Consider the following 20078-nt stretch of genomic DNA (forward strand, 5'->3'; position numbering starts at 1 on the left):
AGCCAAAATCGAATGGGGAAACATGGGAGGCCACCTTTCTGCAATTGACTTCTTTGCAGGCAGTTTTTCATGGCAGAGGACACTGTTGGGAGTCGTCACCACCTGCCACGGGACCTTTCTGTGGCAGGCCTTGCTTGAAGTCCACTTCCGTGCCTCCTTTCCTGCTGTCAAAAGCACCCTGCGTGCAAATGCACGCAGCCACTGCCTTCTCCTTTAGGCCCACGCACACATGCGTGCAGACATATGTAATGCCAAGCATACATTTAAGTGAGAAACTACTGCACTGTGGTTGCATCTCACACTATAAAAGCCAATCAGCAACTTACCAGCACAGATGCAGGTTCTGAATGCTGCATTCAGCGCTCGGACGGCATCAGGACTCCATGCAAAGTCCAATGGTGTTTTATCGTGCAGAACTTTGGTGTAGCGGTTAGCACCATGTCGATGCAGAATAGCAATAATCTATAATATGGAAAATACATGGAGAAATACAGTCAACATGCTTCGAGTGTTCAATTTAAGAGGAAGCTTTAGCTCGGGCCCAACTCCGACGCGGCCTATTCAAACACATGTAAAACGTAAAAAAAAAAAAAATGTTTTTCTGATATAACCCCTGGACCGATTTTAATGAAATTTGTTGCATTTGAGAGAGAAAGTTAAATTCTAGTGACTGTTGGAAGCAGAATTTCGATTTAGGGCCTGAATTTTGTTTAAAAAATTTTCAAAAATTCAGAAGTTTGAATAAAATAGACGCACGAAGTTTATAAATTAATAGCTCTGCATCAAAAACAGATATCGCAGTTCTGTAAACGGCATTCATTAGATCATTCAAAGCGGACAAACTTGATATGTCAATTTATATGTTACGTGAATTTGTTACATTGTGTACAAAGGTTCTGCAAAAGCTGTATTTCCATATCAGTTAATTTTTCTAGATTCATACGTAACATATCAATTTTGTCCGCTTTATATGTACTATTAGATGCAATTCACATAATAGTGGTATCACTTTTTGTTGCTAAGTTACAGAGCTGTAAACTTGATAGTTTCGTTTTCTGAAAATGTTTAATTTTTGCCAATGTTTAATTGGCGACCTAAATTAAATATTCGAAAACAACAGTCGCTAGATTTTAAGTTTCTCTTTCAAATGTGACAAACCTCGCTAAATTTGGTGCAGTGGTTGCAGAGAAATACGAATTCTCCTCTTACATGTATTTAGATAGGAGCACCCAAGCTAAAGCTTGCCTCTTCAGCAAATAAGTTATCACAAATTACTGATAACTACAACCAAACATAGTGCCAATGCCTAGATAATTCCACATAACATGAACATAATACTAATGAGGAAATGTGGAAGTGAGGTACAGCAAACAAATTTGGAATTAAATATCAGACTATAATATCCAACATTGCTACAAACTGCTTATAAACTTGACATAAAAATTGTAACAGCGCAAACACATGCAACCACAAACAAGGATGAGACACAAGCGCACAATTTTTATGTCAAGTATGCACCAACTCGACCAGAAAGAAGTTTTAATGCTTATAAACTGCCAAGTAAAATATAAAGTATTTGAGCAAACATTTCTCCAAGTAATCAGTGAGACCTACCACAGTGGTGTAGTAGCTAAGGCGTTCTGCTGCTCAGCACGAGGCCGCATGTTCGATTCTCGGCCACGGCGGTGATATTTCAACGGAGGTGAAATGCAAAAACGCTGACGTACTTATATTTAGGTGCATGTTAAAGAATCCCAGGTGGACAATATTTATCTAGAGACCTCTACTGCAGTGTCTCTCACAGCTCTGGTGTTGATTTGGGAAATTAAACCCCACGTCTCAATCAATCTAGTAATCAGTGAAAATGTTTATGGCTTGGCAAGATGACAACACAGCTAGATTGGCTACAAGGACAGCTGCATACAGTAGCATAATGCAAAATATGCAGTCACTGCACCAGCACACTTTTGCTCCAGCTGTGTTAATAAGCCCTCTTCCAAGCAGAAGAGCATGATTTATGGAGTTCCTGCGGGTGGAGCGATGTGACGCTGCAATCTGATATTCAAATGTTGCATACACTGGCCAGGACTGCATGCAGTTTAACCCACGGTTTACACACGTGCTTGTAGTGGTGTCATGTGTAACACAAGAGATAATCGTGCAGTGAAGATGCTATAAATATTGACAGAAGTTTATCAGGCCACTTCTTACTAATGATGGCCGAGCCGTGAGGGTCAGAGCAGCATACTAAAAAAAAACTGCCCATGAACCTGCTACAATGCAAGGTACTTCGTGTACGAGAGCAGTAAATATTCACAGTTGGTTAATGTTGTAACGCAGCAGTAATCTCATGCCTATAAACAAACACTTCCTGCATCTCCCAAGAACACATTGTATGATCATGAAACTATAACACAACTTTGCTGACTTTCAGGACAAGCCTTTTATGCACAGCTGAAGGTTGCATGAGCCTCTTATATGGAGGGTGATCACTTTTAAGTTTTACGGAAATTTTAAAAATTGCCTGTTGCAGATAACATAATTTTAGTCCTTAAACTTGATTATTCAGAGAGGCAGACATTATTTGAAAGAGAAATCGAAACACATTCCCATCTAATTAAACAACCACTAATTAACTGAATTACTTTATGGCACATATTACAATTTGCGAATTGCAGTTGGCGAGTTTGTAAGGCATAATCACTTGCGATGAATTTCCAGGATGACATCAGTTCGGAGACATGGGCCATCAAACTCGCCATAACAATGTGCTGTTCCACTTAACAAAACGTTTTATGCATTTAAGCAAAAAAGTCACTGGAATGCCCATGTATTTCGTCCCAGACTTTGGGCATTAATATTTTGAAAATAGTGTCCTCCTGGAAATTCATTTCAAGTGAATACGTCTTGCAAAATGACTTGCTGCAATTTGTAAATTGCAATATGTGCTGTAAAGTAATTAAGAAGTTAATTAGTGAATTTTCGTTGATTAGCTGAATATGTGTTCCAATTTCTCATGCTAGTAACATCCGCCTCTTTGAATAATAACCCAAGGACAAGAATTATGCTGCCATCAGCGATCTTAAAAAAATCCGTAAATCTTAAAAATGATCACCCCCCCCCCCCCCCCCCCCCATATGAAGGTGGTTGCAAAATCGAGGTTGCCAAGTGTCTTGGCAACCTCGATTATAATGGCGAATTCCATTGGGAGAACAGGAGCACTCAAAAGCATGCTGAAAGTGCTCTTTCCAGGCGCGGCATGTTTCAGCGGTCGAACAGGAGTGGGAGCGCTGTCATTCAGTGGTAGAACAAGAGCAGTTTCGCTGTGCCGAGAGCAGTCAGCACTGCTCTCACCTGAAAAGCGGAGTACGGAGAAAGTCACATGATTCAAGCCGTCATATCCTCCCACTTTGTATTTATTTTGCTGCAGCTGGCAAGCGCGGCAGCAATGGCAGCAGCCAAGCGTAGTCGCTGCTTTGGCGCCAGTTACTTTGACGCCGTTGATATGAACGAGCTTCGCAACGATTCAGCAACAGATACTGGCATTTCTAGACCACACTGCTTCTCGTCGGATGCGCGGGGGCCAGCGGCAGCAAAGTCTTCACCTTGCTGAAGTGCTTGAGACACTCGATGTGACAGCAGCGAAAGCTGCTGGAGCTCAACTTCGTATTCGAGTTGCAGTTCGACGGACGACAGTAGTAACAATGATTATGACTACGAAATGTATGCAGCAATGTCTGAACAGCTATTTTCATTGCCGGAGCAAAAACTGAAAGTGGGCTCATACATTGCAAAGACTGTCTCTTCCTACTCTGATGAGGAGATGCGTTGTTCGGCTTCCGAGGGTGGTGAAACCGTTAAAGTGCCCGTTTTTTCTTTCTAGTTCACAAGAAATTTCCGCATCACGAGGCCAGTGGCGGACCACTTTGCAGCTGAATTTCCCTGAATGCAGGCTGTGACGAGCTTCAGAACCCATGATTTTAGATCATTTTCGCAGGCGGAAACGTTGCGGGATGTGTCGGCGTTGCACAAATGGATGTTGTATGCTGCCGTGAACTGGTGAACGCCCAATGATCACAACACGGTTACACATGTTTTGCCACTCTCCCACAGAGAATGCTGGGATGGCGAGTGCTTGTGTCACATAGTACATTTCCCCTCACATGTCCCCCTCCAACTTGCTCCCCGGATGTAGGCTGCATTCCAGTGGCGGGTCAAGTGTTCCGGCTCTCACTGCTCTGCCACCCGACTCCGCACTGCGCCGTGCTCTACTCCTGTTCCCTGAATGGAATCCACCATTAGATAAATTGAAATATATTAACCTGGTTTATTTGACATGTTGGTCGTGGGCCACCCTTTGCCAAGAATAACTTCAAAAATAATTTTACAAATGTCGAAATTTCTTTTTTTATTGTTGCATGGGGCCTTTCAAGCCAGAGAGAATAATGAGAACTCAACACAAAAAAATTTGGAGGACGCTTAAGTTTCACCTTTAAGAGGGGAACGCGATAGCATTCAAAGATCCCAGACTGCTTCTCGCACTTCCCGGCAACTGCAGCTTATGTAACCATAATGTTTACCGGGAAATGGTGGCAGTGAATGCTATGCACGAAGGCGAGCTTTCTGGTAGAAATGCGGCATCTTGTGTGGACCGATCCCAGAGGTAGTACACAGCCATGCCAAAAAAATTACATAATTTTCAGGTTTCTTTTATTGTTTCGCACCTTTAATATTTCAGCCTCAGACAATTTAACATAAAAGGCATGCATTGTTGCTGTTTTGTTTCATGACATTTGTTTGTGGGCTGTCATTCTCAAAATTCCAACGAATAACTTTGTCAAGAATGTAAGACATGGTGTGAGCAACTTTAGTGATAGAATGGTGTGGCAATACAACCCGCATATACTGCACACCATGTAGCAAGGTGGCATATACAAAATACTTAAATATATACTAGAATTTTCACTCACGGGTACGACGGTGCTGGACGCCAATGCCAACACCGGATTTTCTGTAACACGGGGCCCTTAACACTATCACGTTAAAATTATCTGTGCCTTTAGGGGCACCACATAACTGCGATCACACTTACGTACACTTACGCGCTTAAGATGGAGAAAGGAGAAAAATGGCAAGAGTGAACATGATTCCAGAAGAAAAAAAAAAAGAGATCAGAAGACACCTAAGCACTTCTTACAAGTTGTGAATGTGAAAGCATTAATGGCCAATTATATGCCGCTGAGTGGTCCTTCAAGTTTTGCGCTGCGAGAGAGAGATGGAGAGTAAAGGCAGGGAGGTGATAGAATGGTGTGGCAATATAACCCCCATATACAACATGTCATGTAGCAAGGCGTGGCATATACACATACTGTGGGGATGCGAGACTCTCACTCGTCTCCTGTAATCTGGCTGTGCTGCGTGGCTTTATGGCAGCGGTTGGTATGCTCGCAGGGAAGTATGAGAGATGGCGCGTGTGGCTTTGCTAACGCCACCTAACGGCGGGGTTACTTGGACACAAAAAGGAGAAAGCTCTTCCTCTTTGGCTCGGGGTCTGCAAGCGGTGCGGACATTCTGCGCATGCGCTGATCAATGCTTCTGCGAGACAGTCTCGCGAGGCCTACCCCGGGATGGATGAACACAATCGTTCAAACCCGCCACCGTTCGCATGACCATACACGCGAATGACCAGGCGTTGGTGCCCAGCATGGGGCGAACGTATTCGCTCGCTATGCGGTTGCAGTGAGTCGAACTTTCGCGATTTGTAGCGCGCCCATTGGCATGTTTTGTGGATAGCAACTCGGTTATTGCACCTATGAAAGGTGCAATAAATGCCCTTGAGATTGTTTGCACTACTGTGTTGTCGTTCCTTTGTCCGAAGAGTATGGGTGAGAACCCCACAATACCTAAATATATAATGGAATTTTCACTCACGGGGACGACGATGCCGGACGCCAACACCGGATTTTCTGCAACACGGGGCCCTTACAACTATCGCATTAAAATTATCTGTGCCTTTATTAGGGACACCACATAACGGCGCTGCCAGTAATGTACCACAGCGGTACATGCTGCCCAAGCCAGCAAGCCACAGCAGCCTGTGGTGGCAACGCCGCGTGCCACCGACGTCCTACACGAGGGACCAAGGACGCAGCAGCATCCCCAAGGCCAGCAGACGCGCGCTGCAGCTAAGCCCAGTGGGGGCAAGAGAGACAAAAACTGCGCGCCGGCTTCCGAAATCGAGACAGCGGCACCCGCACATGTGCATCACGTGCCTACCTCACCAACGACAACCCGTCTCACCCCAGGGCGTCGCGTCACTGTATCTGCTCCGTCAAAGTGTGATGGTGAAGTGGTGTCATGGCGATGCCCTCTCCCCTCACACAACGCAGTTCTGCCGGCTCTGCTCAGTTGAGGCGCGCGTATGATGTTGCATCGCAGCGAATGGGAAGTTTGGTGCCGTTTTGTCACTACAGGTGCCGGCCTTTTCACTTAAAGGGCCATTTGATGCTTTTGCACCAGAAAAGAATGGGGGGAAAAAGGGAAAAGAGGGGTGAGGGTTTTATGGCTGGAGCTGGTGGAGGGAGAATGTGTTGTGCCATGCACTATATGAGAACAGTTTTAGTTTTAACCTTTTTGCTGCCACTCTTGAGATCTCAACACGGGCAACCCATCCTCGCACAACCCTTGCCACTCTTAGATAATACTCGTTTTGTGTTTTCAGCACACTTCCTGCTTTTCTCAATGAAACTTGTGCTAATTTAAAACCAAGGCTGATTAGTGAATGCCCAGGGTGGCAGGTCTATGAAGGAATTTATGAACTGTTTACAAACAATGAAATGGAAGAAAAACAAGGAAAGACCAGCTTCTATGAAGCATGAAATGTTCACTGAACCAACACAAGAAAAAGAAGAAACAGCAGGAGCCAAGGAACTGCCCAAATAAACAGCAGCAGTCATTGGGGTAACGGTTGAAAGACACCTCATTCGGGGTGACAGATGTCGCAAAGACGGGCTTACCTATGTTTAGAAAAGACTGCGGGTTGTGTGTGTTCGTGTTTTCTTTTTCCTCTTGGAAGCTTGCTTTCTGAATAGAACATATTTTTAATATGTTCAGAAAGCAAGCTCTTAAGGGGAAAAAGAAAACTATATGTTCTATTCAGAAAGCAAGCTTCTAAGGGGAAAAACAAAACACATGAATACACACAACCTGCAGTCATTCATCTGTCTCATTTTTTTTTTATTTATTTGTGTGTGCAAGTGTTTGTATGCACTTTATCGTGGTTAAAAGTTGTCCCTGAAAGGACAAATAGTATTTTTTGCGTTGAGTTCTCATTACTCCTTCTAGCTTGAAAACTATACCTACAGGCTTCGTGCAGGATATTATTTGTATAAGTAGAACACAAACACATGTACTGCAGCACATGCAGCTTTCCCCAGGCACACCACACTGCCGGAGCCAGCGCGAGAGCACCTTGGCTTCCAGCACCATGGTGTAGAAAGAAAGGCAGCCACAACCCTTTCCATGGCTACGCTTTCGCTGGTCAACTGTGATGGCAGGAATGAAAGATGTGCGAAAGAAATCATGGGAGGCCACATGAAAAACAATGCTGCATTTTTTTTTTTTTTTTTTTTGCTCTCATACGGCCAAGATTCAACACTAGTTTTGAGCTTAATAGTAAAGAAAGCGAGAGAGAGAGAGGATACCTGAACCAGACTCAACAGCATGTGTGTAAGCACAATGCATGTTCAAACATTGCGCATATAGTGCAGAAAAGGTTATCCAGCAATGCACATTTACAGTAGTTTATGACAACTGAACGCAACTGTTTTTGTCTCAGATCACTATACTGATGACATCTCATAAATATTTATTTATCAGCTGCACTGGGACTAAATTACCGATCCCTTGAACAGCTCAGGACTAAAATAACACTTGGCAGGCAGTAAAGTAGTATCACAGCCACATAAGCATGCTGCTGTTTGCAACAATGGCCTCCAGAAACCCATGTTTAATGACTTAATACACATGCTTTTACTCTAACTAGAAGTGAAGCTTTTATAAAGTCAATATGTGTGAATTTAACCTTTCAGTTACATCATGTTCAAAAGTTCCATAGAAGGTACATGGCTTGCGATGAAACATGGAACACCAAACATTGGACACTTTGAACCAGAAATTCCCCAGCACAATAAATGTTTTTCTGTACTAAAGGAACAAGCTAAGGCATTATAGTAAAAAAGAAGTCCTTGCATTCTAGTATCACAATCCATAGCATTTTGGAAACTGGAACATGGATAAAAGCTTAAAGAAAAAGCAAATGCTGGTTATTATTTCTAAAGTAATGGCAAGGAACTGAGCACCATTTGTTCAGACTACTGTATAAACATTTGATAAAGCAAGTCCTTGAACAAGATTCTAGAAAAATATTCTTAAAGGGACACTAAAGGAAAATATTGAAGTGGAGGTAGAATGAAATAATAGGCTCCTGTAATAACAAATTAGTCATTCAAGGCGAGAACAGAGCTTTCGCAAGCAAGAAAGTGACAAAAATGAAAAATCAGTGGCACCCCAATTTTGGAATATGGTACCTCTCAGATGGTGTAAGAGGCACCCCTCAAGCACCAATTGATTCACAGACAGCAGCACAGTGGGAGGTCACGTGAACATTACGTCAACTCGTCCATTTTGGCATGGGCAATTCAAATTAAGGAGCAGCAGAACCTTTAGTAGCAATTTTCTATGCAAAAATGTCACATATTGCCAAACAGAAAATGATGACCGATTTCTAGATGAATAACATACCCATCTAACTCACCTTAATATTTTTTTAAATGTCCCTTTAAAAAATTAATAAAGCATTCCCAGACCAGCTGGACTGCAGAAGCTGAGGTCTGCTCCTTCCTGGAGAAAGCACTTCAATGTTTTAACTTCACCATCAAAGGTTGCAAGGTGCAGGTGACCTTGGCCACTGTTCTTCCTGTCCAAAGCATCCAATTCAGACAGATCTTGATTCATGTCTGTTGAATCTTCAGGTTCAGATGAATGGACAGCATCTGCATCCATGTAGAGAAATTTACACTGATGGCAGGTATCAATCTAGCAGTTAACATTAAGGCAATCAATTGTACCTGTCAATATGGAAACTATTAGAACTATCAGTGTGAAATGCACAAGTGATTATTTATATTAAATCTTAGTGTAACAGAAGCATTGTAAATAAATAAAACAAGACTGACGCTGCAGACAAGATCAATAGCTGTAAAATGGCCCACTTTTGCTGTTCTAATTATTATGGAATTAATAAAGAAATGTTTCATTAATGCATGAAGTGTTTAAAATCTACGTAACATATGTGTCCCACACACAGAAAACATAGTAGCTAGTTGCATATTACACTTAGTGCATAGCTTCTATTGGCAATCAAATTAAAATTCAGTGCAGCACCAGCTATTTGAAACATGTTGCTTGTACGTAAAATTCAATTTAAATGACACAACCAGTTCAAAATATTGAGTTTACAATTGCATTGAGAATAAGCCATTCAGTATTCCCAAGCATCTCTCACTCATAACCTTGAGGCAATTCAAAACTGTTCCATTTACTTCATTTAGTCAGACTATTCTAGTACTTCTAGGGTCACTTCAATGAACAATGCCCTAAACCCGCCAGACCATTCCTCCACTGTGCCACAATATTGCACATTTTCACTCATTTCACAAAATTTGCCATTTTAATGCAACCCTAAGGCAACTTTTTGACATTTCATCCCGCACGAATGATCAGTTCAAAATTGGTGTGTTACGTAGCCACACTACTTTGTATGCAGAACCGTTCATCCCCAGAACAAGCTCAGAATGGAACCACCTCCCCTGCTCCATTGCCATGATCACCAATATCAATGCTTTCAAGCAGGATTCATACAGCACCTTTGACTCAAAATTCAAGGACAATTCAAGGATTTCAAGGATACCGAAGGCCAAATTTCGAAGAGGAGGAAACAAACCTCATTTGTACACATACAATGAAACACAGTGAATTCTTCTTAGCAGCAATTTCTTGCTCCAAAGCCGCTGGTGAATTGGACAGGTGCTTCAGGCTTTTCAGGTGGCTTTTAAAAGTTAACTTTCTCATTGTAAAAAAAGATGCCACTTGCCTTCTGACACTATTATTTCTAGACATCAGCAAAAGAGATGTTAATGTCAGATAAACTTTCCTTCAAGTATTTCTAGAGCCTCGAGTAGGAAAATGAAGCTGTGATAGCTGCGGTGTAAATAAACCAGCAAAACAGCAAAACGGTGGCATGGCTTGGTCTCTTAATCTGGTTTTGTGATGGTGGCTGCGGAAACACCACATTGCAATTGCTTAGAAACACTTTTAAAAGAAAATATAATCTATAATTGTTTCTCAGTAGACAAGGTCTATGGAATAGTCCCTATAAGGAGTTTGGTAGTTAATTTGAATGTTCAAAAGGCACCACCAAGCTGCCCAGTTTTCAAGGAATTCAAGGAGAACATTTATTTTCAAGAAGGTTTAAGGGCCCTTGAATGTATTTCCAAATTCAAGGGTTTCAATGTATTTCAGGGAGGTGCACAAACCCTGCTTTGAAGACAGCCATTGCTCACGAATATTTGTAAAAAAAAAAAAAATTAATTATGGGGTTTTACGTGCCAAAACCACTTTCGGATTATGAGGCACGCCGTAGTGGAGGACTCCGGAAATTTCGACCACCTGGGGTTCTTTAACGTGCACCTAAATCTAAATACACGGGTGTTTTCGCATTTCGCCTCCATCGAAATGCGGCCGCCATGGCCGGGATTCGATCCCGCGACCTCGCGCTCAGCAGCCCAATACCATAGCCACTGAGCAACCACGGCGGGTACGAATATTTGTAACTGCACTCCATTGCAACATTTTTTACTTCATACTTTAGTGTAATCTTGTGCCTCCTCTCTGCAATGCTTCTGCCTTGAAAGAAAATAAATTCACTGATGGGCAGTTATACAGGTACACAATTGCTGCATGGAGAAAACCCATGAAAATGGTGTTCTGCTGCTGGCAACCCCCAGAAACGGCAAATACTTGGGATGTGGTTCCTGACCCAGCAGGAAGAACAGCTATATTTAATGACCATTTGAGAATTTCCTACTTGGAAGTCCCATTTTGGTACATGAATAGCCTCTCCTCACCAAATTATGACATTAACTCTTGGTCCTTATATGGAGCCTACTATGTTTGCATTAAAGGGTACTGACACAAAAATGTTCTATCTCACTTTTCTTGCTTTATCAGACAGCTGTCAACCCCGTAAATACAGTGTTGTCTCTGAATTCTTTGAGTACGCAAAAAATCACCAATTATATTTAAAGTGACTGTTTCAAAATGTCCACCAAATGAGGCACGGCTTCTTGGCATAGAGCTTGTTTACAAGTTATCTCTGCACATTAAGAAAATAGAAGTGGTCAAAATCCACTGATGCACGTGTCGGTCAGCCTGGTCCAGGGGACAAAAACCATATACAATGGCCGTGATTCGCTGTAAGCAGGACATATGCTGCATAAACCATTCTTTCCTCTTTCACTCTGCACTTCTCTGCATTCTACAGAGCCTAATAAGCTTGGTTTGTTTGTTTGTCCTCTGTCAGTCCTCTGCTGTCGTTGGCGTCTGAGCTAATGGCTGATACCCGCTATGGGGGGGGGGGGACTAGCTGTCACTTCTGTTAAAATGCGCAGCACCATTCGTCCTTCTCACCTTATCTTTACTATTGTCCCATCTACTAAAGCTTTCGATGAAATTATAATGCAACTTCGACTACTGCACCAACCCACAGGTCTGCAATACCCTTCCCCCAATTTTCATTATGTACACAGGTGACTTGTAAGCAAACCATACATCAAGAAATTTGGCACGCTTTTTGAATTTGTCACATTAAAAAATGCTATATGATTTGTTGCATGTTCGAGGGGTAGAGCCGTCATACCGTGTTAATGAAGTCAGCGGCTGTATATCAGAGAAAAAAAAAATAGACTAAAATCTTGTGTCACTTTTCCTTTAAAGATACACTAATACCACAGACCAGTAAGTCACTCTTCAAAACCCTCTACCATTAGTCGATAAGGATTAATAACTGAGAAAATGAAAGCCACCTCCAATCCCTTTGAATTGTGCACCCACATCATGATTATACAACCAATTCATGGCATTTTAACATAGATCCTTTTTGTACCAGAAAAAGCGCCCCAAAATTAAAATTCAGCTTTTGTTTTAAATTGGCACATAATCTGTAAAGGGGCCTTGAAACACCTTTCCTTCAAATACAGGAAAACATTGGAAGGCAAGTGCAATCAATGCCTTTCTATGAATATATTCCCAAAAAATGTTTTACAAAAAACAGAATCGTAACGGAGATATAAAGAGCACACTGTTTTCTTTGATCACTCCACTGCTTTATTTTTTTTTTTCTGGGGTGCACTTATGGTAACATTTTAAAGTTGGTGACATTCACAGCCACAGCTTCCCATTTGCTAGGAGATTTGAGGGGTGTGCATGCATGAGGGTGACAAACAATTACCCAATGGCTGGCATCTATTAGCTGTTGCACTGTGCATGACCTCTTGGACAGTGGCAAAATAGAGGGGGACAACCTTTTGTGCAAGACTGTAGGCTCCCTGCTGTGCACAGTGCAATAATATTTGCGGTCGCATGTTCATGCAGCATTGTCTACAAAAGTTAAAACATTTTTCCTACCTGCTAAAAAATTGTTGTAGTGACCCTTTACCTGTTAAAGAACAATCACCTAGCAAGCAATTGACAATAAGGACGACCTTAAAAGTGACACTAGCGGTGAACATTATGCTAAGTCAAATTAGTAAATTGTGATTCTGCAATAGCAAAATGGCCACCCATACTATGAGAGGGCACTTGGTAAGCCAGAGAAGATGCAAGAACAAGATACAGGGCAAGGTCATAAGTTCTCGCAACAGCTGTGGCATTCCATAATGTCACAGCTGGTGTGGGAGCTTAAAAATGACCTTTGAAATGGTGAAATATTTGAAATCTGTGACATTACACTGACAAATACTTTGAAATCTCGCGTTACACTTACATACTGGCACTGAGGTTTTGGTATAGAATTCAAGAAACCGCATTTTGGCCCTCATTTTCTTGAGGAATACAGGTGTTTCCCATTAACTTGATGAAAATGTACCAACTAGCCCATCTTCAGCTAGATGTTTCTATACAGCGTCCTGTTAACATTAGCATTCAATCCCACATTAGTACAAAACCCGAATTTCCATAGCACATATAGTGATGCTCCATTTTGCTATTTCAACAGTGACTGCCGTTCACTTCCTGCAGTCTTGGTCTACATCCTGCCCAATTCTCTGCCATTTTTGTTTCCTTCCACTTGTCAGACATTATTCTTGCTTAACTGCATAATATTTATTCACTCTGTTTACCCCTAGCCACAAGCAGCCTGTCCCTTTTAATTATCCCCTAGAACAACAAACAACAAAAATTCAGTACTTGACTCATACATAGCCAGCTACTTTGGACATCTATATTTCATTAAACTTGAGGAATTCATTATTTAGAGATCTCAATTCAAATTTATAACAGTTTGCTTTTATTCATTAACAAATGCTTCAATGCCAGCCGTTAGTTTTTGCCTAAACATTTGAAAAGATAGTTAACAGAAATCAAGCCACTAGTACACACAGCAAATATGAGGGAAGTACAGAGTGAAACTTCTCTCATCAGGTCAAATACAAACACCAAAAACTGGCTTTACAATCAGACTGAATACTAAACATTTTTTCTACTTTAGAAGAGAAAAAATGTAAGAAGAGACAGCAGGTATAGAACCCTTGTTTACACACACTGCCAACTATAAGAGAATGTTCTGCCAAAATGACAACCCATAAATGAGCAAGCAGCTAATTAAAATTTATGCAATCATGGCAATGATGTTAACACCAAGAAGCTGCACAAGACAAGCTACAAGTAGAAAGTTTAACTGTTGATGCAGTTTAAGAAAAAAATGACTTCACCCCACTCAGAAATGAAACCAAAACTCATTATGCAAAATACACCAGCACAGTTAACACACATGCTCATGAACCTCACCAAAAGAAGAAAAATTAGCTTCTTTTAGACCAAGATCAGGAATTTAGACTCGGCCAAAGAGTGCAACTTCAAGTAAATTGCTGTAAATCTTGTGCAATAAATATCCATAACAATAAAATATTTAATGTCCACGTCCGTAAATGCCCCGCGGCTGCACCCCCCGAGCCAACCAGACCCCTCACAAAAGAAAAATCTTGCTCAGAAACAGCTTGAAATCTGACAGTAATTAACATTCCTAAGTCATAACAGGGGCATTGGGGGCTGCTTTAGTGAATGGCTTCAAATAATTATTAAGTGCCTTGGATTTTTCTTCTACGTATAATCAAATGTAAATGCAAGGGCTGTTTCGCACACTATTACAAAGCCAAAAAATAAACCAATACTGTGGACGCCAGTAGAATACCACAGCCAACTGAGCCACGCCTGTTGGTACTTCAACAAAGTCTGCAGTAACATGTGAAGTGTTCCTGGTTGGGTTTGTGGCCAGTAAACTACATGGTTCCTTCCGCATTTAGGATAACTCAAGTAACCTTGTGTATTTAGACATAATTGAGTACCTGAAAATCCTAAATATCACATTTTTCAAGCACATACGAACCAAAACATTAATATTAACTTATTTAAAACCATGTTCACATGCCTGTACATACAGCTTTTTTTCATGAAACAGCTCTCGAGTTTTCAGGCTATAGTATTTTCTGCAGTCAGAAACATGGCACTTTAGTCAGAAACATGGCACTTTAGTTTATGTATATGGACAACAGTAAGATCTAATAAAACACCTTTTAATGAAATCGCTACTTCAATTCAAGAGACAAGGGGTTGTGTAGCTTACTTCCACACCCAGCAGCAGTCAACAAAAATATTTGCCTGTGTGTGATAATTATTTTGCAGCTGCTTGCGCTTTTACACCATCTAAAACACCTTTTTTTCAACATCACACCACAAAATACACATTTGTACCAACTATGAGGAGCTTTCACCACACTTTGCTAAGCTTTATCACGCGCCCAACACAGCAGCCATCTGGAGACTTCCTGTCTGACAGATCTCAACTAGAAAGAAACACGTACTACAGACAGTTCTGATCAAGTAGCAGAGACTGACAAGGAGGGAAGTGTCCACATACACCAACAAGATAGCCTCATACAGCTTCAGACGTTACCTTAAGTCAAGAGTTTAGGTTGCATTACAAACTCCCATTCTTAATAAACAATTTCATTTAAGCACCAAAGAAAACTGTTAGATAAATAATGCCGAGCGATGCTGTTCAAAAAGAAATACATCACTGCGAAAATTTATTTCAGACAGAAGGTGCAATTTCAATTGGCTGAAACAAACAAGCTACCTCCACAAATGTAAGCCGGGACTTTCCACAGATTGTACTTAATAGTGGATGTTCCCGTCCCACCTGCTAATTTGCATACGCTCATAAACTATATAGCTATAAAGCAGTAATGTCATGAATGCCCCCCGCCCCCAACAACAACAACAACAACAACAAAAAATCGCCGCCAATACTACACAGACCCCTACGGTATCACACAATAGTACGAGGAAGACGTTACATAACGACTATGTCGTCATCGAATTACTAGTACGTAGTAATGTCACTCAGGCTGCAAACAAGCATCTGGCCACGACAACAGGCAAGACTCATCACATTGGTTAAGCATGGGCATATTACAATACCTACGCAAAACATAAGCTGCGGGCTATGGTCAGAAAAAAAAAGTACGATCACACGCCTTGACGCATCATGGCTCCACATTTAACGCGTCAGGCAAAACAAAGGCATGCCGGCAAATGATGGAGACAGGTTCAACATCACTTCATTTCACATGTCCGTTGACATTTGTGACAAAAGAATGAACTCTGCGCACCCTCCCGACTACTTTAGCAGGCATTAACAAGAACTTCGGCAGCAAAGCGTAGGCACCTTAAGTATTACCACACAAGTTGAGAAAGTCCTGGGTTAGCTTCCGCGACACCTTAGCTTCGTGCCACAGACACGACGCTTGGGTTACCACTCACTTTTGCTTACTCTTTCCGACACGCTTCGCCCTTTCTGAGGCAAAGAAAAAAATAAGGTAACCAAGCCGCGTTCACATTAGTTTTCTACTTCTCTAAGCCTAAAGTCATTCTCTTCATATCCCACATACTTGTCAGCAATATCGCGATTTACGACGCTTCGTAGAATTGACAAACGACACCGGCACAAAAAGATCAAGGTTTACCTCATATGCTCTCCTTTTTATTCTGATGTTTCGCAAGTGTTCTCCAAACGCGTGCTCACAAAGAATGCAGCCGAAAAAATTTACTCTCAACCAGGGCTCCAACAAAAGATATACAAATAAATACACTACTCCGTAGGTAGCCCTCGCACGACGCGAACATTAAAAAAAAAAAACATACGATCCAGGCAAAGAAAACAAAAATAAGGAAAATCCCCAACTAAAAGAAAAATTTCCTTTTTCAGTAAACTGGAAAGTTATATAAAACCGTTAAAGTGGCTGAAGCAATTGACTGAAGACGCATGCACAAACGGCACAAACTAGCGTGGCTCTGGCCGTGGATGCGATAATATCCACATCCATCCGTATCCAGTTCTGTGATGAAACGTGATAAACGTGATGTAACATGTAACTTGTGCGGGCAGCGGCAGGGTGGTTCAGCGGGTTCGGATACGTTAGAGCAACTGCTGTGATGCGACGTACTGAGGATACGACACTTGAAAGCAATTGGCGTGAGGTACAAGGTCGCAGCGTTTGCTTAATTTGATATTTTGCTGTCACTTGCACCATGATGAGTTTGTCGCGAAGGGTGAATTCAGTCATTGGCGGCACCAGAAAAGTTCGTTATCGACAGTCCCTGGTCGTGTCGTCGGCAGTGACATTCATAAACACACATTTGCGCACTTTAGGTTTTCGAGGCTTGCAAGAGGCACAAATAGCGCGCCTTTCGAGCAACTATCTGGGGACTCGTGCTTCAAAACGGGTGCGTGAGAGAGCTTGGACCATTCCTTTTTTTTTTCGAAGCCGGACTATTTGATTGCAATGCTCTTTCTGTTATGCTTTTCAGCTTTACAGTCAAATTAATTCTGAAATAAAGGCTGTTAGAGGGCTCTTAAAGAGGTCTGGGATTCTCGCCGCAAACCATCGTATAATTTCTAATCTAGGTAAGACAGTAGTTAAGTCATCTACAGTGTTTCGATGAATTTGTAGTTTCCTTGTGTGGTTTCGTTTGCCAGGCTGCGCAAGATCTTTGCATACAAGTTGTATTCTTAGACAAGATAATAATGGCAAGAATAACAAAGATAAGGAAGATGGTGAGTGTCTTTCAGTCTCTTGCTTTCTGACGAATCAAAGTCGTAGCGCTATGGACCTAATTTAAAAACTTTCTTGCAGAAGAGTCCAAGGTTTCGCTGCTTGCCAAGGCAGCCATTTGGATGATGACAGCCTATATAGTCATCACACTAATGTCCCTCCTGTTCCCGACAAGCAACCAACCAGACGTGCTGCGCTATGTATCATGGAACGAGTTTTATCACCAAATGCTGGCAAAAGGAGAGGTGAAGTGAAAGCGTTGGCAATATCGTGATCGCAGACTGTTTAGAGTAAGCACTTATCCTTATAGCGGGGCAAGGCAGTGCATGGCAGTGTTATTGCAAAGTTCCAGCTCTTCTATTTCATGTATGACAGACCAACTGGACACCTGGGAAGTCGTGTATTCTATTTCATGGTTTAAATTCATGTCATTAGTCTGTGCTCGGGCATTTGCGATGCTAAATCGTAGACCTGCATTGAGGAAAACACATTCTTTCTGAAAATCTAAGTTTTCATAAAACCTACCTTAAGCAATCAAATTCTTTACAAAAGTGAAATTTTTACATCTTTGACAAGTCACCAATATTTAGCATTGTTTTTAGTTAAAGCCAAAAAACAGAATTTATCTTCACAAATTCAGTTCCAACTAAAGTAAGTCAATATTCCAGGTAAATGGAAAAGTACAAAATTTTAAAATTTTGCATGCAAAATTAGCAGTTGCAAATTTTAAAATTTTGCAACTTATAGCATGGGAGCAGTAGAAATTTGGTGCAAAATTTATACTTTATTTACTGTGGACTCTGGATAAATCTAACTTGCATCAATGTATCTAGCAGATAAATGGAATGGGTGTGCCAGGGTTGGTTGACTGCATAAGCGCAGTAACATTCAAAGTGGAATGTGGGTACTAGATAGGCCACAGCTATAACAGCGGCCATTGGCTGGTGTACAGTACATAAAACAGTGGAAATCCAAGAGCAACGTTGGACTGTAATATATAGTCAAGGAAATCAAGTCCACCAGGTATTTGCACAGTTTGCGTGTGTTAAACCGCGTATTAATTTCTGCATTGCAACTGCAGCAGCACAGAGCTCGAGCAGCTGTGTAAAGGCTGTAGGGCTGGTAATTGCATAGTTTTAAAATTTAACAGCATTCAAATAACCATTTAGCAGACAAGAATACCAGGCAGTATGTGGCAGCCGGGGTGTACAGCTGCATTCCACGACTGGAATTCATGTTGAATTAAAGGGCCATCAGAATATATCCTGGAATGCATTCTGAGGGGGGCAATATGCAAAAACACTTGTGTACCGTGCTTTGGGTACACATTAAGGACCCCAAGGTGGTCAAAATTAATCTGGAGCCCACCATTACAGAGTCTCTCATAACCCACTGTTGCAATTTGGAGATGTTCAAGCCCATAACTTTTCATATCAGCAGAGCCTGTTAGTGTTTCTGCTTTGTATTTATTGCTTTCAATATGAGGAAAACATTGTGAGTGCACAACCATTCACTTTAAATCTAAAGAAACAAGCAGCTGCACTACTCTTGACTTGGTCAAAGAGGTTCTGCGTTCTCCAACCTTTTCAAGATGTATGAATAGCATTTCTTTGTTTCCCAGTTTGTTATTGAAAACATTTATCTTTGCAAGCGTTCTGTGATGCATCCACTTGCAATTAAAATTTAGCATATTGCAGATATGTGCAGTATTAGGCTTTTTATTCTATGCAGTTTCATTTCAGTTGATTTTAATCACATAATAGGAGCGAAATGAGGTATAGATCATGAAGAAAAGCAGAAGTCCAGTGACGTTGAGTAGGGTGGAGATAATTCTGTGCATGTTATATAGTGTTGGTCTGAATGGCAGATGGAGCTGAAATTATGCTGGATTACATAGAATGTGACAGCTCTATTCAATTCCTGGACAACAATTTTGCCTGCACAGATGTCTTGTGCAATAGAGTCTGAAAACTCAAGCAGAGTACAATTATGTTCTTTTGTGTGCTGAGCAACCCTCTGTTCTTTTTTTAATAAAGCTCAATTTTAGTATGTCGTCACGTAAACAAAACATAGGATTAATGACACTTTTTCCTTTGCCACTGAGTTTAATGCAAGTAAAGTGTTGTGCAGTTATATCCATTGCACTTATATTTGATTGATGAAGGTAAGAATAATGTGAAATTTCTCGCTTCTGGTCATGCCTTTTTGACATTGTACACACCTACCTTTACCTTCTGATGTTTTAGTAAAAATTCATAGTCTGCTACAGATAGCACTACAGATTGCCACTTTGCATTGCTTGACACCATATTTTTGAGGCATTCATAGGGTTGAGTGGCTGTCATATATATGACTTTTCTGTATACTTTGTAGGAGCATCACTTTGACCTAAATATTTTCATTCTTTGAAAATGCAGAAATTTTAAAGTAATAAAGATGGCTTCAGCATGTCATGCTATATATAGATAGAATAGGGGTTGCCACAAATACAGGTGAACTTTCATGTGAAAAATAGTAAGGGAAAAAAATTATGTCTTCAGATAAGCACAAAACAAATTAAAGTTAGCCCAGCAATCTCACCTGCAGTCTACGAATAATTTTTCTTGTGAGCACCCTGCAGTTGTCACA

At 41.2% G+C, this 20078-nt stretch overlaps 2 protein-coding genes across 7 annotated transcripts in view; one reads left to right on the top strand and one right to left on the bottom strand.

The window, feature by feature from the left end:
- The window catches only part of LOC126546038 (uncharacterized), a 69156-nt gene extending 52504 nt beyond the window's left edge, over nucleotides 1-16652 (bottom strand). Inside the window, exons 1-4 of one of the 6 annotated variants that reach the window (XR_011892485.1) lie at nucleotides 16362-16651; nucleotides 8816-9053; nucleotides 327-462; nucleotides 35-211 (exon numbers count right to left, since the gene is read on the bottom strand). Coding sequence is in view for 4 of the 6 variants with exons in the window: in XM_050194102.3 (XP_050050059.2) it covers nucleotides 35-71 (37 nt within the window). In the remaining 2 variants the exon portion in view is untranslated. Of the gene's footprint in view, nucleotides 1-34; nucleotides 212-326; nucleotides 463-8815; nucleotides 9054-16063; nucleotides 16325-16361 lie in introns of those variants that run through there. The other 5 variants (XR_008608620.2, XM_050194102.3, XM_050194101.3 and 2 more) reach the window with 5 other exon arrangements.
- A 118-nt stretch (nucleotides 16653-16770) lies between these two features.
- Nucleotides 16771-20078, top strand: part of Spg7 (SPG7 matrix AAA peptidase subunit, paraplegin) — a 75373-nt gene continuing 72065 nt past the window's right edge. Inside the window, 4 exon segments of the mRNA XM_050194098.3 lie at nucleotides 16771-17121; nucleotides 17206-17302; nucleotides 17375-17452; nucleotides 17532-17695. Coding sequence (XP_050050055.2) covers nucleotides 16927-17121; nucleotides 17206-17302; nucleotides 17375-17452; nucleotides 17532-17695 — 534 coding nt within the window. The 5' untranslated portion in view covers nucleotides 16771-16926.

This window comes from Dermacentor andersoni, chromosome 1 (assembly GCF_023375885.2).
Source record: "Dermacentor andersoni chromosome 1, qqDerAnde1_hic_scaffold, whole genome shotgun sequence".
In the NCBI taxonomy this organism is placed as follows: Eukaryota; Metazoa; Arthropoda; class Arachnida; order Ixodida; family Ixodidae; genus Dermacentor; species Dermacentor andersoni.